This window comes from Myiozetetes cayanensis, unplaced genomic scaffold, assembly GCF_022539395.1.
Source record: "Myiozetetes cayanensis isolate MyiCay16 unplaced genomic scaffold, myiCay2020 scf31, whole genome shotgun sequence".
Classification (NCBI taxonomy): domain Eukaryota; kingdom Metazoa; phylum Chordata; class Aves; order Passeriformes; family Tyrannidae; genus Myiozetetes; species Myiozetetes cayanensis.
Genome location: NW_026087533.1, coordinates 3,962,595 through 3,990,097, shown reverse-complemented (window position 1 = coordinate 3,990,097; position 27,503 = coordinate 3,962,595). Strand labels below are relative to the sequence as shown.

At 52.6% G+C, this 27,503-nt stretch overlaps 1 protein-coding gene across 1 annotated transcript in view; it reads right to left on the bottom strand.

Annotated features, from left to right (window-relative positions):
* Window positions 1-26,802, bottom strand: part of RUNX3 (RUNX family transcription factor 3) — a 35,338-nt gene extending 8,536 nt beyond the window's left edge. Inside the window, exons 1-4 of the mRNA XM_050326567.1 lie at window positions 26,542-26,802; window positions 25,356-25,512; window positions 20,843-20,947; window positions 3,978-4,142 (exon numbers count right to left, since the gene is read on the bottom strand). Coding sequence (XP_050182524.1) covers window positions 3,978-4,142; window positions 20,843-20,947; window positions 25,356-25,512; window positions 26,542-26,802 — 688 coding nt within the window. The remainder of the gene's footprint in view (window positions 1-3,977; window positions 4,143-20,842; window positions 20,948-25,355; window positions 25,513-26,541) is intronic.
* Window positions 26,803-27,503: the final 701 nt, after the last annotated feature.

Below are 27,503 nucleotides of genomic sequence, written 5' to 3'. Positions count from 1 at the left end.
TTCATCTTTGGCAGTTACACACCAAATTCATCTAAGGGACATCGCAAACGTAAATGAGAGGAGCAGAAAAGCAGTTTAAAGATAGACACAGAAGCCTGAAAGCAGGCAGGAAACCCATCTTGAGCGTGTTCCTTCCTTTGAGGCTGAAGCTGAATCCCACAATATGTTTTCTTCCCACTAATGCTTGCCTAGCTTCCTTTGGAAACAATTTAGTCTCTGCCCATGGTAGAATGTTTTTATCCATTAAGAAACGGATATTTTAAAGAAGCCATAAGTCAATCTGGACAGGGATTAGGAAGCAGCAATTCAGTGTATTTGCTGGGCCCATAATTCAGGACTTAACCTCAGAGCAGCCACGTTGCATTTCGGAAACAATAGGGCACTCGCTGCCTATGCCAAGAGGCTTCTTAAAAGTAATGTAATACTTTAAAACTGTATATTTAAAAAGAAAAAGAGAGAGAGATATTTTACTTTAAATGCATATGGTGAAGCATTCTGCTGATGACTGGCCCTAAGTAATGGGCTGGGAGCGAAGCTGGTTAAAGCTGAACAGTTTCCAGATCAGGAGAGCTGAAGCTCTCCACCAGCAAACACAATGTCTCCCCAGAACCACTGAGCAGACACCAAAGCTGGGAGAGGCAGGACGGAGCTTGCAAAAGGCTCCAGCGTTTACTGTTCTCTCTGTGAAGTCAAGGGAGTTTGGTTTCGCTGGAGCAAGGGGACGTTAAGTGCATTAATCCAAACAGCTCGCTCTGGTACCGAGTAGATCAAATTTAAAATCACTTTGCAATTGTCCTCGTGCGCGCAAGGCCCCTCCATGTCGCTGGACAATGCACACAATTGCTTTTGAGTGGTTGAAGATGTTTCCACCACAAAGCGAGAACACAGGCCCGGCTGCGTGGGCGGTCCTGCTCTGCTGCAGTGGGAATAAAATGGTTCAGCACGAACCGCTGCCGACACACGGGCAAGGGCGAAGAACTGGGGGCTTCTCCCTAGGATGACGTGTGTCTGTCACCATCCCACCTCCCCAGAGCAAGGGGGCCCCGAAAAGCAGCTGAAGGCAGAGAGGAGCAAGTTCCTTCGGCATCTTGCTTCGCTTTTGGGAGCTACTTGATTTTTTTTTTTTTGAGCTAGAAGGCGAAACTCAGAATAAAGAAAGCACGCAAGGCTCTGGCTTCGCGTGCCCCGTAATAAGGAACCATTTCAAGCCATCCTAATGACAGCGTGGTGTCTCGCTGAGGAGATGGCAGAGCTGGGATTTCAAAACCTCAGATTTTCCAGACCTCACTGGAGAAGCATTGGGCCAAATCCTCAACAGAGGCAAGTGGCCCTGCTTGGCTGAGGTCGGGGAAGCCGTGCTGGATGATGATGAGGGTCTGCCCAGCTACTGGGCCAGATTGTCAACACAGCTACACCGGGGTGAACCCAGAATTACCCTATTTACCCACCAAAGCAGCGCAAGTGGGAATGAAATCTGGTGTGTGGAGGGTTGCAAATGTCAGTCCCGTTGGGGATAGGCGTAGTAAGAGATGGATTCTCTGCTCATCTGAGCGGGGCAGGGCAAGGCTGAAGCCACTGAGATACCACTGAGATACCCTGATGCTGGGCATGGGGAACCAGCACGAGAGCAGGATGTGACCTGCTTGGCCACGGAGCTGGGCATGCTCTCCTCCCATGTTTCCTGGCATGTCCTTCAGAAACAATCAGTTTTCTCTTACCAGGAGGTTTTTGGTTTTGAGACCATTTAACCTCAGGACGATCATTTTACACAGGGACTATTTATAACCTCCAGGGGCTGCTTTGCTGAAAGCCTCTGCGGATGGCTGAGGGCCAGACTCTTCTCCCACTTTCACCAGCGTCCTTGCCGTGATCTCCACTGGCCACGGCCCTCCCTCATGAGGAGGAAAGATTGGACCAGGCCAGAGCAAACACACCTCCAAAGAACCCCAGTTCCTCCCAAAGATAAACACTGTCTCCTACGTGCCTTTCTGCCTCAAAAGCCCAGCTCCACGTGCTGTATTTCAGGGATTTGAGGTGCAGGAATCCCCCCTCAGCGGCCAAGGCTGTCTCTGAGCATCCCAGCTCCCCGCCTGGTTTTGCCAGAAGCGGATTAGGAAGCATTTGTGCAAACTGCTTGGTCAGCAGAACTGGGAGGCCAACCACCTCCAGCACACGAGCAGAGAGGGCTGCTGGGCACCCGTGGAGGGAAAACCTGCCCCTCTGGCCCCCTTTCAATCCCTGCATGGGCACGCTAAAAACATGAAGGTTGGGAAGCACCCACATAAAGGACATTGGGGGCCGGATGAACTCCAGCCTGTCCCTCCTAACCGGTATCTCCTTATGCTTTTCACTAATCGGCTTCTCATGTGTGTTACCCAAGAACGTGCCAAGTCGTGAGAATTACAGGCCTGTTAACTCCTGTGTTGTTCTTGGCACGGGACGGGCTCCACTTGCTCGGGTAAAAATTATGATCTTTGTGAATAAGCCATGTGTGTGTGAGAGAGAGAGAGAAAAAGAGGGGTTTTTTTTGTTTTTTTGGTTTTTTTTTTAAATTATGATTATGATTGGTTATAGCCAGCGTTGTGTCAAAAGGACAGGGCTGAGATTAAAATGACTGAGCTGATCCTGCTCCCAGCTACGCTGGTAAGAACCCACAGTCATTTTAAGACAGTTCCTCAACTTGGGAACAAGGGAGCCAAGAGCAGAGCGTGCACGAACCGCCTTTTGCAGCATTCCTGGTAGTTTGGATTCACTCCGCAGGAATGATTTTAGATGGCTAATTTTGTGTGTCTCCACTCCTGCTGTCACTTGACATTTGGGAATTTGGCACGGACAGCAGCTTGTGGCCAATTTCATTTTTTTTTCCTCCTTGGATTTGTGTCATCACCTGATCCCTTGCTCCAAACGACGCTCTTTGGGTTTCTGGCACTGCATGGGGCTGTGCTAATTTAAAATACAAATCTTTTCCTCTTACCCAAGAACCTCTTTCTTTATGACGCAGCCAACGGGATGAGCCTAGAAAACTCTCTCTTTCTCTCTCGTTTTTTTTTGAAACAAAAATCAAATGATAATCCTACCCAAAATGCCCATGTTCTTCTCATAAACCATGCTAATATCAGTGAAAATTCCAAGCATGGAGATTTGCATTTCAATGAGAAATAAATTAAATTTTCACTGCAATTTTGGGCTGGGAGGAGCGGGGCAGCTTTCGCAGTTCAGGTAACGTTTTCAAACATGTTTTTGAACCCGAGACACCCTCTTTGCCAATGACACTGAGGTTTTCAAACATCTAACGTCACTTCTGAAAATGCAACACAAAGGTTTTTGGACACTTTTTTAGGAAACCTTCCAAGAAGGGCCACTTTCTCATCAAAACTCACTATGCAGACAGTTTAAATACTATTCCTGAAATCCCTGTTGGTATCTCTGCTGATTTCCAAAGGAAAACACCACGGAGAGTAAAAATGCGCACGAGTGCGCCCAGGCAGGTGTGCATACGTGTGGGGAATTATGCTGGAGTTGGGCGATGGATCACCAGACTTGGCATAAACACAATGCAGCAAGATAAGAAACCATTTGGATTAGCATGTAAAGTACGAAACACCCTTTCTAGTTGATGCATAACCATAACGTGGGTGCCTTCATGTCAAAGAAGCTGCTGGGTTCAAAGTGTGCTGCTCTGATCTCCCTCACATTCCTGCTGCAGCTCCTCGGTTTTTCCTACGAGCCCTGACCTAATGGTGCAAAGAGTGATTTCATGGGTGCAAAATGACTTCCAAGGCCAAGAAATCCAAGCAAACCTCCCCCTGGCCTGTGTCCCTGCAGGGTCCCTTACCCAGGGGAGAGCTGGACTCCAGCCCTAAAATGCCATCCGAAGGGAATCTTGTTTGGCCAGGGAGGCTCCGCTCCCTGCCCAGCTGTGTTGGGAGTGTGAGGCTTTGGGGTGTAACACGGGGCTGGGGCACCCAGCCAGTTACCTTGGATCGGAGTCTGGGCCTGGGACCCGAAGTGGCTCGGGGTGCTGAGGGATCCGCGGGGGTTGGGTGTTGTCGGGGTGACTCTCATGGACTGGCGCAGCCGTTCCAGCTCCCCGTAGCGGTCGGTGAAGGGTTTGGCTTGGTCTTCCAGCTTTTGTCTGTGCCCTGGAACACGATAAAAGAGTCTGATATCTGATCAGTTCCCCTTTGGCTACGGCACCCTGGTTACACACAGAGTCAGCGCAGCCTCTGTCTCCGCGGTTTGCTGATGTTCACATGGGGGTAATGGGTGGTGGCCCCGGAAGAAATCAGCTGGAAAAACCCCATCTACTGGCAAAGTGGTGAATGGGGAACCAGCAAAGGAAACACTGAATTTAAAGTATTTTCTGCAGCATTTGCTCAGCGCACAAAGAACAAACTCTTGTCTACTCCCCCTCCCAGCTCTGCCCACCCAACGGGGTCGGGGCCAAGTGGAGCTGGAGAAGGCACAGGAGGAGGGATGGGAGAAGCCTTGGTACCACACCTTGGCCACCTCACTTTGCTTCTTTCTGTTCCTCTTTTCCTACCCGTAAAACGGGGAGACTAATCACCCACCTCCCCCAGGCAGGGCAGCAGCTAATGAGCGTTTGTAAAGCACTCCCAGCTCCTTAGGTAGCAGCTGCTGGCACAGGGCAATAATTATTAAATTTATGCTAATTGTCCCGAGGCAAGAGGCGCATGAAATACACTTGATACATAACTTTCGCATTTTACTATATTAATCATCGCCAAACGGCTTCACTCTCTCTGGGCCCGATTCCAGTCTCAGTTACACCCGCACAAAGCTGGAGGGGCTCCAGGGAAGCTGGAGCTGCCTCAGTTTTACATCAGTGCCGGGGTTCAGACCTTGGATTCTCCTTGGGCGCAGCCAGACGGCCGTGCAACACCCCCAGCTCTTTGCACCTGCCATGAAAGGACCTTCCCGAGGTGGCAGCCACCTCATCCGAGCGCAGGCCTCGGGGGCACTGGAGGTGTGCGGGCACGTCGGGGAGATGGGAGAGGAGCTGGGAGGAAACCTTCTGCAGTGCTTCAGAGAGCTGGGCCTTATCAGATCCTACGGCCCAGCATCCACCGAGTCAGGCTCAGTTCTTGGTGGCTTTTAAGAAGTGACGCGTTTAAAAGGCGATAAACGCAGCCACCTCTTGCTCGCACCCTCCTTCCCTCCCCCCTCAACATCTGCATGGCCTGAGCCCGGTGTCAGTTTGTAGCAAAGTCACAGAAAGTCCCCAGACTTCCCCCTCTTTTAATAACGCCTTGTGTCTCCTGAGCTCCAGAGGGGTTCTCACACTCCCTGCCATGGCATCACTCCCGACAGCAAACCACCCCTTGCCACAGTTTCTGAAGGACTCTGACCCTCCTCTGTGAGCTCCACATCCAGCTGAGCCCTTCCATCCCCTCCAAACTCCATAATCCCCAGGCTTCTGGGTGTGTAAAAGTCCAAACCGATGGAAAACGGGCTGACACCAGAGAGCAAAACTTATTGAGGACAAACCCCCATCAGAAAGCAAAACCCGGCGGTGTTTTGCAAATGTATTTTCCCTGCTGTGTGAAGTAAACCAAGGAAACCTCAAAGCAACACCGTAAATGATCTCTTCTAGTCTCTGTGTGTCCCCAGACCTCAGGCACCTCTGAATTATCCGAGGCCTTCAGAGCCATGAGCAGCATCTGTCACATGGCATTTGTGCTCTCCCCAGGGGAAAAGTGTGTGCAGTGAGGTGTCTTGTTTTGGTCCACACTTTATTACTTCAGTCTACATTTGAGCACAGAAGAAGAAAAATAGGGTTATGTTTCACCTTTAACCACTTTCCTTGGGCAGAGCGTGGCAGAGGAGCCAACAGGACTTCAGAGACCAAGTTCCCCAGAAATGTAATGGAAATCAAATTCCCTGCCTCCGTCTCGGCACAAACCCTGTCCTGCGGTGGTATCTGGCACGTGACGGAGAAAACCCTGAAAAATGCATCAAGTGATCTCCGTGCTGATAACATTTTTAAAGATTATTCAGCCTTACAACTTAACCGAGGGTTTCATGTGGCCGTGTCATCCTGCACTGGGGTTGCCCTGGTCCCCACACTGTCTGAACACAGACACAGCCCTGTGGGGGTTCTAGGCCTCGAGCAAACAGAGGTGCTGTACTTACACCCTCAAGAAGGGGCTGGTTTGTGGGGAGACCCAGCAGTTACCAGTGAAACCCCCAAAACCTTAAAAAAAGAAAGTGGAAAACCTGATGCAAGCGTAGGTCGAGGCAAACAGAGGATGCTGTGGTGGGATCAGGACCCTTCCCAGCTCTCCTAGGCCCTCTCTGATGTGTATCCCGCCCTGTCTCCACGTGTGGGATCTGGCAGCACCAAACCATACGAATCAAGGCAGCGAGTGAGTTAAAAACCACCGGCTTGGACTGCCAACCCTCTTTAGCTCAGCCTGTCTCCCCAGGACTTCCTGCCGCTTGTCACTTCAGAGCTGGGGACGTCAGACTTTGTCACGCAAGACAGGATCGCTATTAATGGGTTTCTTTCATCAGAACAACCTGAGCTTTTTAATTTCTGCAGCGGTTGGCTCCATTAAAAGCCCTTCCCCATCTACCCACAGCTGTCACGGAGAGGAAACCAGTGCCGTCAAGTGAACAATAGCTCATACCTTAGAGAAGAGGAAGGTGGTTTCTAGCTTAACCCAAGGACTGACTCAAAGCCTCCCGAAGCCAGTGGGCGGGTTTTCACTCCACTTCAAACAGCTCCAGACCTCATCCCAAGAAATCCGGCTGAGGAGTCTTAATCGCCCCGACCTGTGAAATTTGGGGCATGAAACCTGCCGTTTGGGGGCTGGAGGTTTCGCCCTGTGCTTCCAGCTGGGCTAGCACCGGCTTGCAGGTCAATATTTATGGAAACAACAGAGCTTAGAAGGATCAAATGATGGCAGCTACTGACCCCGGGCACTTCTTGTCAACAGCACGAGGGATTTAATGCTGGATCGGGTTTCTGAACGAGTTAACTCCGATATTGAACATGACATGATGTAAACATTGACAGATCACCTATGATCCTGATGTAATAACAAGATCTGTATCAGCATATCAAACAAACGATCCCATTGAACACTTCCCAGCTGGAAGAGCCGAGGTGAATTTGACACTTTAGGCCAGTAATAAGAAGCATACTGGAAGTTTTGGGTGTTTCCTTGGAATGCAGACAGCGAAACAGTGTGTGCCACACTGCAGCCCAGGCGCTCAAAGCTGTGATTTAAAGCCATGCTTTCTGCATTAAAACATTACAGAGACCAAACAGACCCTGCTCTTCCTTCTAGGAGTGTGCAACCTGATGTGGCTTCCCAAGCTGGGACCCGGATGGGGTTTCCAGGCAGTGGAGGGGGGAGTTCCACACTGTTCACCGAAAGCAGCTGATTTCCCCAGATTACTGAGATGCAGAATAGAAAGTTGATCAGAGGTAGAAAGGGGCTTCAGGAGCAGTGCCAAAATCTGAGAGACAGATTTGATTTGAAAAAACACTTTCCAGAGTGCCTGAGGGTCACAGTACTCTGATTTATCTATGGTTAGTTGTTCAGTCATGAGAGACAAGGAGCTGCCCACCCCTGGTGGGTTCAGATTTGGGTGTCACGTTTGTCCCCATCCCCTGGCATAGCCCTTTGCTACCAAAGGGTGGGAGAGCAGATGGTGGGAAGTGGCTTGGCCCTCCCCAGGAGCCTTGCTGCGAAATGCTGGCGGCAAGATGGAGCAAAGGAAACACAGAGCTTTTCAGCTCTGGGGGATGTTCATTAACACACACATTTGCAGATAATTTCCTTAGCTCCAGTGAGGAAGAGACAAGAACCAGGAGATGGTAACATGGGCTGGGACATCAGCTCGAGCCATCAGCAGCCACAGAGGCCCCCACTCATCCACCTCCAAAGCAAGGCTCCAAACATCCCACCAGCAAGATCCCACCATCCTCCACCCAAGGCCCTGCTCAAATATTCACAGTCAAATTCCTGGGCTCAGCCAAGCAGGAGCTCACCAGGAGCAGTCCCTGCACACAACCCCGTGGCTTAGTCTCTACATGTCCGTGAGAATGGACCACAAGAAAGCGATCAGCAGTGGATAAAACTCCGTCTCAATGTGCAAAACACCTTTCAAATCCCTCTTCTAGCCCTCAAAATAGGTACTTCAGAGAGACACGCCAATCCTCTACAGAGGGTTGAATTTTTTCCCAGTCTGAGTCTCGACTAGACTATCAAGTCCCAGCATGTGCTCCAGAAAGAAGCCACATGTGAAAAAAACGCCTGTGTTATGGGAACAGCAGGCCTGTCCCTTACAGCAGATGTCGGGCTGGTTTCATCTTCGCACACCTATAACGCGAGGCACGACCATCCCTCAGGTTTTCCCTGCAATCCCACCTCCGGCTCCGGACTCACCACGGGAAATTCCCAGCCCAGAAGAATTTGGTGGAGCCCCACGGCCAGCGGAGGAGGGAGGGGAGGACGGCGCAGAGAATGGAACTGGACAGGCACTCACGTGTGATGCCTCCACGCGGGATGACGGAGATGCCCACCCAGCTCCGGTGAGCCAGCGAGGACCAGCCCTACTCCAGCCCACTCCTAGAAGCCAAAGCCCAGGAGTTCACAGGAGGGAGCAGGGGGGAAAAACGTTAGAAGGAACCATCTCTTCTGGTGCCGAACAAAGTCCAGCACAGATAACTCATTATTCACATGTTTGAAGTTGGCCTGCTTACGCCATTTGGAAGGAGAATCAGTCACGGCCGGGCTTTGCTTTGGTTTCCTCTGGCTTTCGTGAGACACTGCAGCTACTGTCTTTCTCCAGCTTGGAGAGAAAGGGGAGTGTGTCGCAATGCGCCTCGGCTCGCATGTCCTGGCAGAGGATTTACACCGACTTGAACAACGAAAGGAAAATAATATTTAAGGGGGCGAGGGGGGGGGGGGGGAAGAGAGAATTAGGAAAAAAAAAAAAAAAAAGACTTCCTAATTTATAAAGCTTTTTTAGCTGGTGGTGGTCTGAGATGAATTGGCTGCTTCTAAAAGGATGAAAATAAATATCCCTCTTTTTGAAGGAAATAGGCTGGCTCCGGGCCAGCTGGCAGGAAGCGCAGAGATATGTTGCATTTACAGTAGGTTTTTTGGTGTCTGAAGCTGCAGCAGCAGGAGAGATGTTCGTTCTAGGCAGGCTGGTATTGATTAGGGCCTTTGAGAGCCCCTAATCTCCTCTCACTCATGGGTTAGTCCCTCTGCCTCTCTCCCTGCCCACCCTGTGCTGGGAGCCCTGGCAAGTGGGACAGCGCCTGATAAATCCTGTCGAGGCCACTCATTACACTGGGAGACTCCAAAACTAAGCCCTCTGGAAGGGGGAAAAAAAAGCAAGGCATTAATTCAGATATTGAAACAGAAATCTAGGGTAGTGCTTTTAAAAAGCTCCAGGGATGTGGCCCGTGTTCAAATCAGAGGGAACATCACACCCAAATTTCCACAAAACTTCGTCTCAAATGCCTGAAGGACACTGGCTCCCCATTCCCAGGGTTTCAGTGTGGAGACAGAGCCTTTCTGGATTTGCAAAGGTATTTAAAGCACTTCACAGCACAGGGAAAGCTGGGGGCATTCTCAGCAATCGGCAGAATTCATCAGGTTTAAGCGTTTATCCCACTCGTGCCTTGCTGAAAATCCCCACCAGTGTTTTCCTGCATTTTTTCCATCCTTTAAGACCTCCGAAAAACCTCCCTCCGAGACTGCAGAGCGAACTAGGTGGGGTTTTAAAAGTTGTGATTTACAGATGTGAGAATTGCAGCCCGGGGTGTGTGTGTCACAAAGCAGCAGGTGGGTGCACATCTGCGGGGAAACCGGGGCAGCTCTCAGAGCAGGGCGCAAAAACCACCAGCCCCGACGGCTTCTCCGCACTCGCTCCCGTTTCCAGGAAGGCAGAATTCACTCGTGGGCTGTGATCTGGTTCTCGTGGCAGCTAGGCAAAACCCCTGATTCGAAGGTTTCCAGGCTGGGTGCTGGGGAGCAAGCAGGCAGATCTCAAGGACATCCAGCTGGTATTGCCTCAGCCACGTCTGAGATCAGGTTTTCAGAAGCCGTCGCTCCGAAGATCAGTGGAGAGATGCCAGCTGGAGCGAGTTAATGCTGCTATCTAACAGCTTGGGCCGTGTGCTACCAGTAGAGCTGGTTTTTCCCAGTTCATAACCTGTTCCATTAGGGCAAGCACATCAAATTCCTTGGGGTGACACTGGTTAAGGATACTCTGCCCGGGATGGGGAGGCCCAGCTGCTGGGTACAGGCCTGTGCAAGGAATGTGCCGTGGTTCAGCTGATGGAGATGAGATGAACCTGACGCTGCAGGGCCTCACAGCAGCCGACTGGAGGGAGCAGCGTTTTGCCAGCCAGTCCTGTGCCCTGGGTAACAGCACAACCCCCATCAGACCCAAACTTTCCCAAGGTTTGAGGATGCTGAGCGCTGCTTTTCCCCTTTGCCCTAGGACAGAGCTGGAGCCGAGCCCTGACATTTGAATACTAATATCCCCCGATCCCAGGGTTGAGCTCCAAGCTCCATCTCCAGAGACTGGCTGGTATGCTGGATAATTACAGCTCCTGACGAGCTCTGCCCGCACGGGCAGCGCAGAGCTGTGAGGAGGAGCCCCAGAGCAACACTACCTGCACAGCACCTTCATCCTCCCTGCAGTGCTGCTCCTCCAAAGCCAGAGGAGCAGAGCTGAGCACAGGCTAACCACGGGCAAGGGGGCTGCCTGCTCCCACGTCTGGGTTTGGGATGGGGAACCTCCCCCTAGGGAGCAGCACGGAGGTTCCCATCCTGCTGCCATCATCCTCAGAGGCTGAGAAGAGCTCTGGGGATGTCTCTGCTCGCTGGGTCCCTCTTCTTCCTCCCCTCCCTCCCCCTCTTGCACTACACAGTGTAGAGTCACTGGAAAGAGTAAGAGAAAATAATGCAAAATCATGTCTAAGCACCTTCCGCTGCAGGATATGATTTATCTCTGGCTGACTGCAGAACAGGTGACTGGTCTCCAGCAGCGGAAGAGAAGGGTCTTCGGAACTAAATTTCATCTCACTCTGAGTCAAATCCTCTTCCTCCCTCTGCCACATCATTAAAGTGATTGGTTGCACTGATAAGCCCTTTCAGGAGGGAGGAACGAGATGTGTCCTGCCCTGACATCTGATGTGATCTTGTGGTTTTGTTTGATAGTTCTGGTCCTTTAGCTGTTCTCTCCCCTGAAACGAAACTGGCCTTTTAGCACTGGCTATTTTTTTTTTCCCTCTCTCTTTTCCAATCTGACCCTTTGCTCCGTCCTCCTGAGCTCCCAAATCCCTCCCGAGGGAAGCAGGGAAGTTGTGTTAATGACCCTGCAATGTGCAGTCCCTGCTCCTGCAGGACAAATCCTCACCAACAACCTCCTGCACAGCACCTGCTGCCCAACAGGGATCACATCTGCTTTACAAACTGAGGCATGGGGCAAAAATGCTGCTCCTTTGTGAAGGAGCAAGGCTCACCAGTGTCCTTGCTGCAACACTCACAAATACTCCTTTTTAGCACCACTGTGTCCTGTCACCTGCATCCCATCCCAACCCACTCCCTTCAGAGCCAGAGGGAATTTTTTTTTAATTTTTGCTGTTTGCTTGAACAGCATCTGGCACAACCCTGCACAGGACACACCAACACCCTGCTGGAAGAAACCTTCCATGAAACTTAATTCTCCAAATATCCCCCATCCCCAAAGAGATTTAATCTCTTCCAAATACATCATCAATGCCCACTCCCCCGACTCTGCTTCATTTCCAAAGCCAGGACCAGGCACGGCTCTTCCCCCCCAAGCCGAGAATCGTGCCCTGGGGTTTTCCCAAAGCTTTCAAAAGCAGGAGGTGTTGCAACCAATCCCAACAAAGATTCCTTTGTAGAACGAGAGCAAAAATAATTTCCCTGTTCTGACTCCCAATATTGCTTCACTTAGAAAATATTGGTCACTTTTTTCAGCGAAATTATTTTGAAGTTATTACGCACCAGGCGATTATAAAGGAGAAGAGGAATTTACTATATGTGGCAAATAAAACAATTAGAGGAGTGAATTTACTGGAGCCCATATAATTTTGGTTGCTCTGTTATTTCTTCTGAGGCAGGATTACAGCCTCGAGCTGTAGCACCAAAGGCCCTGGCAGTGCAAACCCATTGCTTGGAGCGCAGTCGGGCGACCTTTATGCCTGCTCTGCTCTCCCCAGGGAATGCTCCACATATCCCTGGCACCTGGATGTCCCTCAGGACATCCCCATGACCTGCTGAGGGTCATGTTGGTCCCCAGGGGGCTGAATGTCTTGCACAGCCAGGCACACAGCACCCAGTGCTGGGCTGCTTTTCTCCCTGAGGGATTTTTATCCTCCCTCCAGGAGCTGAGCCCCGATTGCCTCTTGCTGCACCCTGGCAGGATCGGCCCCTGAAGGGGTTAACTGGGTAGCAGTGCCTATAAGGAATGAGGGGAGGAGGCATTTTAACATAATTGTCTTCCCTGCGTGTACCGACAGCGTCGGGACGCCTCGGCAGAAAGCGGTGCCCCGGACGGCCCCGGCAGATACCAAAGGGTGCAAATTTCCCCGCTGGGATCAAAACACATTAGTGATGGGAATACAAACAGAGAAACCCTCCTGTGCAGCAAGTACCGATCTGCAAAGGCTCCTTTGCGTGAACTGGGGAGCCCCCGAGCCTCTCCTCATCGCTCCCACCCCGGGGCCAGCTGATGTCTCACCGCCTTGGGCATCCTCCACGCTCCGAGGGATGTGGGTCCTACCCCCTCCTTTGCCTCCTGCCTGCCCCCTCGCTGCAGAGGCCCCAGTTTATGGGGTGTTTCGGGGGTTTTAAGGGATCTGGCAGATGAAGGATGAGATCAAGTGGTGCCTCGTGCCCCACACGAGCTGCCTGGTGGGACGTCCAGTGATGGCACCGATGCTGTGCTACCTGGCCCCAGCCAGCATTTGTCACCACCCAAAGAGCAAATGGGATCAGGGGAGGGTGGGATGGAGCTGAACAGTCTCTGTGCAGAAGGCAGGGGGTGGCTTCAGCTCTCAGACACCATCCCTGCAAGTGCCCCATCCCGGGCACCAACAGTAGCTGGAGAAAACACCAATAAAGCTAAAATATTACAATACCTCGCATTTCCACTGAGGATCTTCCATGCCTGTCTCGTTTCAGGACATGTCAAAGAGCCTAGAGCCATCCAAAGTCCTTTTGCTCCTTCAGGGAGGGCCCTTGGCAGGGCTGGATCAGCACAGGGAGAAGCAGAGATCCCTGAGACCTGAACGTGCTCCCTCCAGCAAAATCTGGAGCACGGCTGGAATTAGCCTGAGGTCTCCAAGCAGCACCACCCCAAGGAACACCATGGGGAAGCGCCAGGGCAAGTCCCTCATCAGCAGCAGCAATGCTGAAGCTCCCAGGGGGGTGTACAGAGCCCGTGGAGTTTCTTCAAACCCCCTTCTCAAAGGGCCACAGAACATCCAGAGCACAGTTCACAGGGAAGCGAGAAAGTGCCACTCAGGATTTCCTCCTCTTCCTCCCCAGGGAAGGATACAGGCCTCAAGAAGTGGGAAATCAGCGTATTTCAAGCACCAAATATTAAATTAGAAGAGATTATAGCCATTTTACATTGACAAATAACTGTCGAGGAAGTGGTGAGGTCATTTATTTATTTAAATGATCTTTGATTGATTTCATTGCATCTTTTTTTTTCCTTATTTTTTTTTTCCCTTTTCTTCTCCATTTCCCTCTTTTTATTTTCTTTTATTTTTCCCTAATTCCCGGACAATCTGGGAACTGTCTGTGTATTTATTTCTAGCTAAGGACAAGCAGGGGAATAAAACAAAAGACCAGAATAATACCCAAAACTATCACCCCACGGGAGCACTTCAGCACCGGGGCTGCTTTTAATTACAGAAACATCTCAAAGCTCAAGTTTTACGCAGCCCCACGAGAGGGCCTTTTTTTGCCAAGATAAAGATCTGAAATTGTACAATACTGGCACGACACGGCCCCGTCCCGAGTCCCCATTCGAGCTTCTGAGAAGCACAAGACCCTCCAATAATTTATTCTCTCCTCTCCCAGCACTTGCCAAGGCCATATCAAACCTCTGAGGGTGAAAGGTGTGGAAAACACGGCCTGGCTCTGCCTCCAGGACCCAGAATTGCCCGTAGGGATACAGGAACCTTCTCCAGATCCATGGAGCTGGCGTCCCAGAGGGCCACAGTGCCTCATCCCAAGCCTCCCCACAGCCCTGCAGAAGCTCTTCCAACTCCCTGTCTCCTCTCAAAATTGCTTGAAATCAACACAACCATGAGACAATCCTTTTTTTTTTCCACTCTGAGGAGAAAGCACAGCGTGGATTTACACAAATTCCCCCCCCCTCCCAGAGCACAGGTCCACGTGATAAAACATCCTGAAATGGGACAGCCACAAACCCCACTGGGCTGGGGAGCAGCTTTGCCAGGGCGTTCCCAGCCCTGCCAGAGCGTGGTGGGTGAATTCATGGATCAGCCACTTATCTAAAAGGTAACAGGAATGTCTCTGTTTCATATTTTTCCTCCTTCTTTTTCCCCCAAAAATTGTACAGCCCTGAGCGTTACAAGCAATTCCCAAGGAGTTCAGAAATCCCTCCAGAAATCACCACAACCCAAAACTTAGCACGGGATTAACCAACTCTGCGAAACACTAAACACAGCACTTCGTAGTTTTGATGGCATTTAAGCCATTAAAGCATGAAAATGGGATGGTGCTACAGGAACTGGGTATGCCCAGGGCTGCTGCATCCCAGGAAAAACAACCAGGAGCCTGGAAGGCTGCACCACAGGGAAGCCCCCACCACCAAAAACCCCAAATCCGAGCCCTGCGCCAGCGAGTGTGGAGGGGCTGACTCAGCTCTTCGCCCTCAGCTCTGGGCAAAGCTGCTGCTGCCTGCAAATAAACATCCCCACCACACTGGGGCTGCAGGGGGTGGGTCTGGTTTGGGGGTCTAGCCTGGCAACAAGCAGAGATGATGGTGGGGAGAGAGAGCTCACAATGGGGGGGACACACAGACCACCCCCATGCGTGCAACCATCCCAAAATGAAAGCACTGAATCCCCCCCCAGAGCAGCCTGGAAAACCTGTCTGCTCAGCCTCACACCCCCTGCCCAAATCTGCAGGTCAAACTGGAGGCTGGAATTAGGGAATGCTCTCTTACAGGGCATGCCTGGGATTTCTAGTTGTTAGCATCACACTGGGGTCTCTGTGCAGCTAATTTGGATTAACAGGGTGCAATATTGCACCTCTTTTCCCCTTCCCTGAGTAAAATGGGGTTTCAGTTTTGATATTTCTGGGTAGTAAATCTCAGACTCATCTACAGCCACGAGGGACAGGGAAGGTGCAGGGGGGTCACTTGCCTTGCTAGTATGGTGCTGTCCTTCCTTTTTCTCTCTGGCCTCAAACTGGAGCATCCACTAAGAATAAATGGGAAAAAAAGACACCTTCTAGTGGAAGGTGTCCCTGCCTACAGCAGGGAGTTGGAACTATGTGATTTTTAGGGTGCCTTCCAACCCAAACCACCCTGTGACTCTACAACAAAACCTGCCTGGCACAGAGTCCTCTGAACCCAAGAGAGATGGATTCAGATGCAACTCAAACAAACAAACAAACGAACAAATAAATAACAAATAAATGAAGTGAGAAAGGCTTTTTCAGGGTGCTTTGCAGACACACCAGGGCTCGGGCAGCCGGGGCTGGTGAGGCTCTGGGCGTGGGATGAGAACGGAGATGGAGGTGGTGAGATACGGGGTGTGGGCAGCGGTGCCGAGCGGTGCCCGGGCTGGATGGGGCGGTTCAGGGCTCTGCTTTTATCACCACGGCTTCGAGATGGGCAGAGGAGCCCCAGCCAGGTCTGTGTCATCCCCCAAAGTGCTGATACAACCCTTTCTCCTCCTGGGCTCCCAACTGGGGCGGTACCAACGCTGCTGGAAGGGGTGACCCAGCACAGGGCTGGGGTCACCCAGGGCCATGGGCACCCTCCTCCCACAGTCACCTCAGCACACTGGCCAAGCCCTCTCCAGGCTGGATTTACAGACAAGATTTTTCCCTTTCCAGTCAATCTTTCTCCCTTTTTTTTTTCTTTTTTTTCTTTTGCATACTTGAGGCCAAAAGCACCTGGCACCTCAGCTACTCAAGGGAAACCAGCACCCAAGACAACAGCCTTGTGCCAATCAACCACCAGCACCCCGGGGATGCCACAAACACCTCACACCAGGGGGTTTCCACCCTCTGCACGTCCCAAACTCTTCATTTCCCAGCTCGGAGCATGGGCTGTGCCTCGGGGCTGACGTCTCTCGTGGGAGGCGGCAGGGAGGGAAACCCTCGCCCTGTTGAGGTTCTCAAAAGTATGAAAGCAAAAAAAAAGGCAGTTCTTGGAAACAACTCATCGCTGTGGGAGGTGAGAAGCCTTTCCACGCACCAGCTACGTGCGGTGCGAGGGGACGGCCGGAGCCTTTCGGGGCAAGAAACCTTCGGGGAGGGAAAAGAGACCACAGAGGGTCAGGATGGGGCCCTGCCAGAAAACCCCTGCAGGGACAGCATGGTGGCAGAGGGGTAGGAAGTGCTCTTGCCACAAGGTCCCTCCTCCTGGTCCCAGCCAGCAGATGTTGCAGGATGGGGACACGTTCCTGTCACTTATTGTGGTGGCACCGAGCAGGGAAATGACTGAGAGAGCCAAATCTCTGATGCAAACCCCAGAAATGAATGGGGCAGGAGACACCAACAACCTGCTGCTGTGATGCTGTGGCTGAGCAGGCAACAGGGAGGGGACACAGGGACCCTGTGGGGGATCAAACCCTCTTGGTCTCCCCCTCCTCCTCAACACGGTGACCAGGGCAGCAGGGATGGGGTGGAAACCAGAACCCCTTTAAGGGCAAAGGAGATTTAGAAAGGGGGGAGAGAGGTTAAAGACTGAATGGTAGCAGGGGAAAAAAAAATAAAAATCAAAGGGGGGAAAAAGCATTTAGAGGGGAAAAAAGCCTTTGCACAAGAGTTCCCAGGAGATGGGCAGAAAAGGGGCTGGAGCTGCAAGGGATAGCTGGGAGGAGGGGAGGAAAAGTGACAGCAGAGGAGGTCAGAGTGGTGGGAAGGAAAGGAAAGGAAAAAGGAAGGGAAAGGGAAGGCAGCCAGCAGGTGGGAGTGATGGGGGAGGCCCTGGAGATGCTCCCGTTTACCCAGGAACAGACTAAACATCCCTGTATAGCTTCCAGCTATTCATTTTTCCATGTTCTGCCTGTCGTGGATTATTTTGCAAGCAGCTGTGGAAGCGACAGGGCTTTGCACCAGGGCTGCAGCTCTCCAGAGCCAGGCTCTTGCTAAACACAGAGCTGCAGAGAGCAAGGGGGGAAAAAAGAAGGAAATTCCACAGGAAGTTCAAATATTTTATTACTTCCTGTTTGTACAAAGTATGTCAACACTTGGCACCCGCTGTGCTATTTGTTTAGAGCTAAGGTGCCAACTTGACAGAATGTCCTTTTTTTCCCCCTCCAGATCTAACCCAGAAAGAGCCTGAGCGCAAGGAAGAAAGATCTTGGAGACTGTGGGATGGCTTGGAGGGGATGCTCAGCCAAAGCCACCACTGTTATCAGCTCCACGCTGGCTGTGGATGCCTCAAAGGAGCAACTTCAACTCCAGGGTCCAGCTCTCCTGGTCCCTCCCATTGCAGCTTCACCCCCAGCCCCACACGGGGCCCTGCCTGTCCCCCACTCCCCTGCGGGGTTTCTCACCCATCTCAACCCCATTCCAAACTCCTCAGAAGTTTTTTTCTGGGCACAGCTTGAGTTAAAAGGCTCGCTCAAGGGCTGAGATGAAGCGATGGGACAGGGGTGGAAGATGAATGGGATGCTCGGAGCCGGGGCGTGGAGCTCAGCCGCGTTCCTGGCCCACAAAACCCCCACGAGAACGTTGGCTGGAGGGATCTCGCTGCGTCTGAGGAGACGATGCCCAGGGCTTTCCCAGGATACCAAGACAAATGGCCAATTCTTTGCACATTAAGGGTGCTTTCTGCCTGCCCCACCAGCCCCACATCCAGCCTCCAGCCCCGGCCAGCGCTGATCCCGCATGACAGGAGCCGACACACACCACGTCCCACTTGTTTGCAGCCAAGAAAGGGAATAAAACCCGGCATTTTTATGCACACACACACATAAAAATATATCTATGCACATATGTATGTTAAAAAATGTATATATAATATATACACACATAAAGTTTGCAATTCCTTCTGCCAGCTCTCTCCAAACAAGAGAGAGAGGCTCAAGCCACGGCGTTTGGCCAAAGGTGGGGATTTACCAGGGCTGCACCAGCTCCAAATGCCACCTGGGGAGCCAGGTGGGTGCTGGCACACGGGGGTGCTGTGCCAGAGAGCCACCCAGTGGCAGGTGAACCAGGGAAACCACGCTGGATTTCCAGGAGCGAGCCCGGATTGTTTTACAGCTAGTGATTTCCACAGCACAAGACTGCGGGGAGGGAAGGGCAAGGGCAATATTTAAATATATTTTTTTTTAAATTTCGTGTTCATCAGAAGCTGCAAACTGAAGTGTGGCCAAAACAAAAAAAAAAATTTTATTATTATTTTTTATTCCAGAACAAGACACCGGATTTTTATCAGTGATGAATTTAAGCCCCAGGGTCAAACTGGGAGTCAAAATATGACCTTTACTGCCAACAAATCTAGGATCATCGTAAACAAACTGCCAAAAAACCCCACAACTTGGGCCTAAACTTCTTCAATCATCAATTTATGGACTGCAGGGTGTGTGTGGGGGGGTGGTGCAGGAATGGGGGAGAGATCAACCTTTTGGGGTCCACACAAGACAAGGGCACAAGCAGCAAATAAACACCATGCAGATCTCCTTAAGGAGCCAGCACTTCCAGCACGTTTTCAGGTCCACAAATCATTTAAAAAAAAAAAAAAAAAGGGTAAAAGCAGCAAGCTGCTGACCTTGCACCTGGATCAGCGTCCCAGGGAGGGCATCCCTTGGGCACAAGAAGCCAGAGCCAGGACAAGCCTCTCCATCCTCAGCTTTTGCCAAACCAAGGCACTGCCCCAGGATGAAGAAGCATGGGGTGAGCGTGCCCTCGGCTCAGTTTCCCCCCCAAGCTCCCTGCCTGGCTGTGGAGCCACCGCCTCCATATCAGAAAATTTAAATTAAAGCTGGGGAGCGCTGGGGAGGGATGTTGAAATTCAGGAGGGGCGGGTGTGATTCACAGGGGTTTGGCGAGCCCTGGCTATCGGTGAAGTCAAACCAAACGCTAAGAGTAGTAACTATCTCACCTTGTATTATTATTTATGTATTCCTGATGATGATAATGATGATTATTATTATTATTATTAGAAAGGCGATCTGATGCAGCTGATAAGGGGCTGAGCCAGGAGTCAGGAGACCTGGTTTCTATTCCTGACCTGGAATGGTTGTGAAATTCCCTGCCCAGCCCCTCGCTGAGCCCAAGCTTAACCCACCACGACCCACACTGGTGCTTATGGCTGCAGACCCACACCAGGGACCTGCCTTGTGTTGCTGGCTTAAAAAAAAACAACAAAACAACCCAAAAGTGAATTCTGGCTTCATAAATCCAGCCAGCAGCTCGACGGGCTCCCGTAAAGCCTCTCGCGCTCCGAAATAAAAGCGAAGGGGGGAGAAAACCCAACAAGCCCCGATGCAAATCAACCCCCCTCGCCGAGGTAACGGCCTCCACCTGGCCTGACATCAAGGGGCACCGATGGGCCCAACGACAGCATCAACAGAAAATGTTTTCTGAGGCGTATTTAGAAGGATCAAACCGTTTCCCTTCAATGTGGGCACTGAGAGCTTCACACGCAAAGGGAACAAACTCGGCTTTATAGTCCCCGGGGTGGTGCTGAGCGAGCAGGAAGGCGAAGCCGGAGCTAGGAGCCGGAGATGAAGCCCCCAAGGAGGAGATCCCACCACGCAGGGGGTCCCACAGAGCAAACAGTGCTGATGGCAAGAGGAAACTCCTCCAGCCAACAGCTCCGGAGTGTTTCCCCGCGCTCCTCGCATCACTGGAACCGCCGAGGTGAGCTCAAAGCAGCCCGACGCCGAAAACCAACCCGGTGAGGGCGACTCACAGAGCCTCCCTCAACCACCAGGCACCATCCTGCGCCCGGGAGAGCCTCCCCCACCAAAACAGAGACGCTTCTGCGGTCGCATCGTGCCTTTGGTTTTCTCCAGCAGCTCAGCCCCCGGCCGCCGGCGCTGCCAGCCCGAGCCTTTGACGGCCCGAAAGCGAAACCACCGCGAACCAAAGGGGAAGGTGCTCTCTGACACACAGGCAAATACAAGCTCAGCACGCAGGGAACCTGCGACCATTTTTAGTTTAAAACCCAGCCATCAGCCAGTGAAGCTGAGCAAGGCACCTCTGGCTCCATAACCGCCCCCCAGCGCACCCTGCGCCAGGTTGGAGCCCTTCGTGTTTTTGTCGCCGGAGTTCAGAGCATTTTCCCAACATCCCAGCCCTGGGCCATAAAACTATCCCTCCAAATGGGTTATGGAGCACAGTGAGGAGCTATAAAACCACCCCTCCAAGATGGGATATGGAGCAGAGAGAGAGAGCAAGAGGCTCTGCTGTGCCGAGGAAGTCCAAGCAGCCAAGCCGTGCCCGCTGCTTCGGGCTCACTTGGCCGCACCAACACTCTCCTTAGCTCCATGTGCTGCCCCAGCTGGCTCTGTGTCCTGCAGCCTTTGGCCACGGAGAACTCAGGCCCCTGCATCCCCCCTCCCCACGCTCCTCAGTGCTGCCAAACAAAACACATCACTTACTGCGTGGCTCCCGGGGTCCATCTACGGTCACTTTAATGGCTCGGTGATAGGTGGCGACTTGGGTGGGGTTGGTGAACACAGTGATGGTCAGGGTGAAGCTCTTTCCTAAGGAGGGTAGTGGGGAAGGAAAAAAAAAAAACACAGAAACAACAGGAGAAATGAGGATATTCACATGGGTTCAGCTCTTGAGGGAGGGGGGGAAGAGAAAGACTCCTGTTGGAGCAGGCTCAGACACAAATATCCACATCCCCCGAACTCCAACACACACATCAGTTAATTTTATGAGACGTTATTGCCGAGGCACAAAGCTCAGCCTGCTCCCGCTGGGGCTCAGCTGGCTGCAGCAGGGAGAGGCTTGGACCCGGTTCAGAGCGGGAGCCAGGACCTTCCTGGATGGAAAAGTCACTCGTCCCCACCTCCCCTGCCCTGTCCCCATATCGACCCCTCCACCCACAGCAGCTTCCTGGTGCTTCCTTCCCCGCTCAGATGCTTCCCCTTTTCCTGTGGGAATCCAGCCCTGAAACACAGTGCTGGATGTAGGATCCCCTCCCTGAAGGGGTCCTGGTATCCATGGGATGCTCCTGCGGGAACAAGCTGGTGAGGTGGCATCAGTCTGCAGGGGAATCCACGGCCTTGGCCCTATGGATGCACCTCTGCAGGGATGTTTGGATGGGAGCTGAGCTAGACCTTGGCCACATGGACACCCATGGCCCAGAAGTGGCCCAAAAATAGGAAGCTACAAAATCAGAACTGAATCTGGCCAGTTTTGGCCACTAGCTTTGGCCACCAGACAGGCAGCCCTGCTGGCTGTGGGGACTGTCCCCCTCTCCCAGCAGGAACCTGCTGCTTTGGCATCCTCATCCCAGCCCCTCTCCGTGCCTGACTGTGGTGCTGTCTCCCACTGGATATCCAGCCTGTGGGGAGGCTGTGGGAGAGTGGAGTTCTCTGCAGGAAGGGCCTCTGCTCTCCTGCAACCTCCCCAGATTCAGGAATCGCTGGGGTAAAGAGAGAGGCTGCACAAACCACTCTAAACAACCTCCCAAGAGCAATCCCTGTGGCATTACAAAAGTATCAGGTATTTCAGAAGCCTAAACCCCAGCAGGGTATAAAGTATAAACCTCCATGCAATGGATTTCTGCTCCTCCAGCCTTTGCTCCACAAATAAATACGGTAGGAATCCACCTCCTTTCCCTGTTCCCCTGATGGAGAACAAGGGGTTTTCAGATCCCGACCATCATCTATCTACAGAGCTGAACCTGAGAATACCCCTAACCAAACAAACCAGCATTTATACAGCTAGAAGGAAGAAAAAAAAAAAAAAAAAAGAGTAAACTGAAAAAAATTTGCAATTATCTCCCCTGGAGAACATCCTGCAATTATCCTAGGTGGGAGAGTTCCTTTGTGGGAGCACAGAAGAGGGGGGGAACGCTGGCTTTAAAGCCGACGGCAAGCACCGGTCCACGCCTCACCTCAGCTCTCAAACCAGCACTAACCAATGCACAAACCTTCAGCTCACTTTCTGCACCAAAAAGAGCATTTAGGAGAGTTAAAAAAATTAAAAGAAAAAAATATATATAATGATATAATTTTAATCCCCAGGGATACGGTCATGCTGCCAACCTGCACGGACGAGCCGAGCTGCCCGCGGAGCACGGAGGCTCCTGGTGCCTGCACGGCCGCGTCAAAAACAACCAGCACCGAGGATCTGTTGGCAAAGCACCGGCAGAACCAGAGTGCAGGACGAGGGGGGACGAGGAGGAATCACTTGGGAAATCCTGCAGGAGGACAGGGAAGGGTTTGCAGGCAGCGCGTGGGCAAATCCGGCCGGTGAGACGCGAAACACCCCAGAGCTGAGCCCGGCAGCTCCCTGCACAGCTCCCTACTGCAGCTGCTTTATTTCATTTAGTATTATTATTATCATTATTATTATAATTTTAAATTTTTTATTCTACATGGGAAATAACCTCCCTGCTTTTCAGGGAGGACGGAGTCAGCCAGAGCCAGTCTTGCGTCTCTTCACCAGCTCTCAGAAACCCTCCCATGAATCGAAAATGACAATTGTTACTTAGCATCATTTTTACTCATTTCCCGCCTTCTCAGGAAGCCAGGCTGAGGTTACTCCTTCCCACCGTGCCCCAGCTTTGTTGGCTAGGGCTGGATCCCAGCTCCTGAGTGGGTTTGGGAGCACCCACGGCTCCGTGGGATGCTCCGGGGGATATTCCAGCAGGGAGAGCAGGCGGGAGGTGCACAGGGATTGCAGCACTGCACTGGCCTCGGCTTTCCTTTTATACAGCCTGAGCAGAAAATGGTTGATTTACTTCTTTTAGAGCAAAGCATAAAATCTGGTAAACTGGTCTTTCTCCCCACTTTGTCATGGAGATGGGAATTCGGGGTTTTTTGGAGGGTTTAGGACCGGTTCATCCCAGCTCACAGTGCCGGGGAATAATCCCAGACACGTTAACACTAAAAATACCCAATTCTGAACCGTTTCAAGCCGTGTTTTCAAAACAGGAGCCTGGCTGCTGCTGGTTTTCCAGGCTCCTGCAGCTCAGGCACACAGACAGGCTGCATGGGGTGTGTTTACGGGTGCCCACGTCCTCCCCTGGGATTTACACAAACATTTGTACACCCGCCGCAGCAAAACGTTCTGTGGCGAATCCAGATTTCTGCCAGAATAAATGAAAGCAGCACCGGGGCTGTCAGAGGCTGAGCCAAGCAAGGGAAACCAGAGCGTGACACCAAGAATAAAAAACTCAACAGGGACGAATTTTCACTCTAAGTTGGTTTGAAAGAGCCCCGTGCCGGGAAAGCGCGGCTGGACACGGGGAGCTGAATCCACGCTGCGAGAAAACCCCACTGTGCCGCTTTCACACCAGCCCCAGGGAGCCCTGACGGGGTTGTTTCCCTGTGAATGTTACAAAGCCTCATCCCACAAGAATACGTAAAAAGAAAAAATAAATTAAAATAATAATAAGCACTTGAGTTCCACCCGTTAGAGGCAGCGGAGGTGTTTCCACTGCTGTAATGAGCGTTCGTCAGGACTCTGCCTGAGGAAGGAGATTATTCACCCAAGGGCTTTCTGAGACTGAACTACTGTTAATTCAGAGCTTGGGAGTGCAGAGGAAGCAAGTTAATAATGAATTCAAGAGTCAAGCTGAGATTGGGTTGCATTCGGTTTGGAAATTTGTGCAGGGATGAAAAAAAAAAAATACAAAAAGCCCAACCAGAAAGAAAAGAGCCTAAGAGAATAATTGATTACAGAAATGAAAGCTTAATTCATAAAAGAAAAACATTTTCCATCCATCAACCTGCAACCAGTTAAGTGGAGAGTTTTAAAGAAACTGCAACATGGAGAAGGAGCCAACAGGAAAAAGGAAATGTATGAAAGAATGTAAACTATTCAAGTTTCATAAAGAGGAACAAGTAAACAGCTATTACATGCAAATAATTCCTAACATCACTGCTTTTAATTAATGCAAAGAAGTCAAAATATATCTGGCACTGTGTGTATACATTTGAAGCCTTTGAGAAAATGCTGCCATATGGCCATTAAAATATAGTGTTCTTATTTTGGTTTAAATGAAGAATTAAGTGCCTCGGTCCTGCAGCATTCATTGGTGACGAAACGCTGAAATTCTATTTACACCCTCTGAAATTCAGGCACAGGGAGGGATGCACGGAGGGAGGGCAGGCAGGGCTCAGTGTTTAATATTTCCAGGGGATTTGTTTCCCTCTGCTGCGATGGCACAGCCTGGTTCGTTCCGAAAAACCCAGAAAGCTAAATTTCCGTCCTGCTGAAAACGTGCAAACCCCCCCACCCAAAGCAACCCCAGCTCCCCGTGGAGCAGAGCCCGCCGTACCCCTCACCCGCTGCCAGCCCGTCAGGCCGAGCTCTGGGTTATTTTTAAACACTCGATTTTCGCTATTTAAAAACGAGCCGCCAGGTGGGTTTTGCCCCTGAGCACATTTCCCTGTGCAGGGGAGGCACCGAGCACACATCGCCGCCTCCTGCATCCTGCTGAGGAGAGAAACCGGGGAGGATTTGGGCTCGGGCTGCCTTGGTTTTATTTATACATTGATCTATTAATATTTATATATATTTAGAAGTGTGTGTATTTTAATTTTTTTTTTTTTACCCTGCATCGCCCATAGCCGATCCCCCTCGACAGAGGAGAACTCCCGGGAGGAGCGAGGCAGAGCTGCCGGTGGGGCTGGGGCTGCTCCCGCATCCCTCCCGCATCCTTCCTGCATCCCTCCCATCGCTCGGGAACCACTTTGGGGCTGAGGGGATTCTCCTGCCTAGCCCGCGACAACGAAACCACCGTTAAAACCGAAATAAACTACGAAATAAAAGGAAATAATAAAATAAAGGTATAAAATAAAAATTTAAATAAAATAAAAATAAGAAAATAAGAAAAAAAATATTTTTTCTTTCTCATTTCCTTTTTTCTTTTTTTTTTTTTCCTCTAAAAAGCCAAATAAAAAGGCCAACCATTTCCCGGCCGGTACCTACCCCTGCCGCTTCTCCCAACAAATCTGAGGTCGTTAAATCTTGCTACTTGGTTTTTCATCACGGCGGAGGCGTTGCGCAGCTCCGCCGAGTAATTTTCGTCGTTCCCCGCCATCACCGTCACCACGGTCCCATCGGGAACATCTCCGAGGGCTACGACCTAGGGCAGGGCCAGAGGATTTTAGGCTAAAATTAACCTAGAGCGAAGTCAACCTGCCCTAAGGTCCCCCCCTCTAAATCCCCGCAAAAAAATAACCCAAAGCAAAACCAAAAGCAACCCGAGCCCACGAGGAAGGCTGAAAAATCGGAGGGGGAAGGGGAAAACGAGCTTAAAAAAGGGTTAAAAGCAGAAAGGGGTTCCGCGGGGAAGGGGCGAAGGGGGGGGTCAGGCCCTGTCGGAGGGGTTTGTGGTTTTATTTTGTTGGATTCGGGGGAACAAAAAATAAAGCGCTGCCGAGCGCGGGGCTGCCCCGACCGAGGCCCCGGAGCTCCGCGGCCGGCCCGGGGAGGCGGCGGGAACCGGCCCGGCTGGCGGAGAAGCGTCCCCCCTGCCCGGGGAGCAGCGCCCGGAGCTGCCGGTGCCGGGACGGCCGGGGGGGAAATGCGGTTTAGATCCCCCCTCACCCCCGCCGGGCTCCCCGGGACTCCGCTGCCGTCCTGCCCGGCTCCTCTGGTCGTTCCTCTTGCAGGTTTTCGGCTCCCCCCGGCCAGTCCCGTTCCCCCCCGGGCGCAGAGGGGGATGCTCGGCCCGGGGGTGCCTCATCGGGTCGCCCCGTCCCGCGAACGGGAGAGCCCGGGCAGCGCAAGCCCGTGCCGGGGCTTCGGCTCTTCGCTTTTCTCTCTCTCTTTCTTTTTTTTTTTTTTTTTTTTTTTTGGTAGATTAGATCTCCCTTCTCTGCCTCGCTCTCCCTCTCCCAGGAAAGTAATTAACCTCCGTCTCATTAAACTTCAAAGTTGCCTGAGAGCTCCTAACTGTACGGAATATCTAAGATGCTGTGACCGCGGGGCAATGCGGAGACTTGATTAAAAATAATAAACCGGGCTATTTGATTAAAAATAATAACCCGCGCTCCCTCGGCGGTGATGTCAGGAGCGATTTTTAAGCGAAAGGGAGCGGGAGGGAAAAAGGGGGCGAGCGGGTCGCAAGCCTGGAGCCGTCGGGGCTCTCCGGAGCTTTCCCCCGACTTACCTTGAAGGCGACGGGCAGCGTCTTGTTGCACCTCCAGTGGGACGGCAGCACGGAGCACAAGAAGTTGGGGCTGTCGGTGCGCACCAGCTCTCCGGCGTGGTCGGCCAGTACATCCACGACGGAGCGGACCTCGGGCCGAGCGCGGGCGCCCGGCGCGGGGGCCCCCAGCGCCCCGCTGTTCTCTCCCATCTTACCGCAGGGGAAGGCCGTGGAGGGGGGTGTGAAGCGCCTGCTGGTGCTCGGGTCTACGGGAATACGCATCACAACGGCGGGCGTCAGGGAGCCGCCGCGGCCCGGGGGGGACGACGAGGAGGAGGGGTCCGGCTGCGGCGGGGCAGCGGCGGGGGCAGCGGCGGCAGAGCCCCGCGCTGCCTCGCTCCGTGCCGGCACACCGCCGTCCTCGGAGAGGGCGGAGAGCGGTGCGGGCTCTGTCGGCTCCCGCGCGGCGCCGGGGCTCGTCCCCGGTGGGTTGGCTGCGGTGGGTGCCGCCCGGAGCCCCGGCACAGCCTCGTCCCGCACCCCGCTCCCGAAGTTGCCGCCGCGCCGCCCGGTACCGTATTTACTGCCGGCGCCGCGGGTGGGCGGGACGCGCCCTGATTGACGGGGCGCCCCGCCAATGGGAGACCGGCGGGACACACCTGGCCCCGCCCACCACCAGGATCCCGCGGGGGTAGGGGCGTGGTCGTCGCGAAAGGGGCGTGGTTAGCGATGAAAACAGGCGTGGCCTCCATGGAAAGAGGCGTGGCCGCGGGCAGGACACGCCCCCCGCACGTCGGGGCCCCGGTGGGGTCCGGCGGCCGCCGGGGGAGGTTTTGGGGTGCGGCGGGGCCGGTTTGGGGCCGCAGCCGCGGCAGAGTGGAGCGGCTGCAGATCCAGCACGTCCCCCGGCCGCCCAGCGCTCCCGCGGCTCCTGCGTGGGCTCGGCCGTGGCGGGACGGGAGGAGCCGCCGAGGACCGCCGGC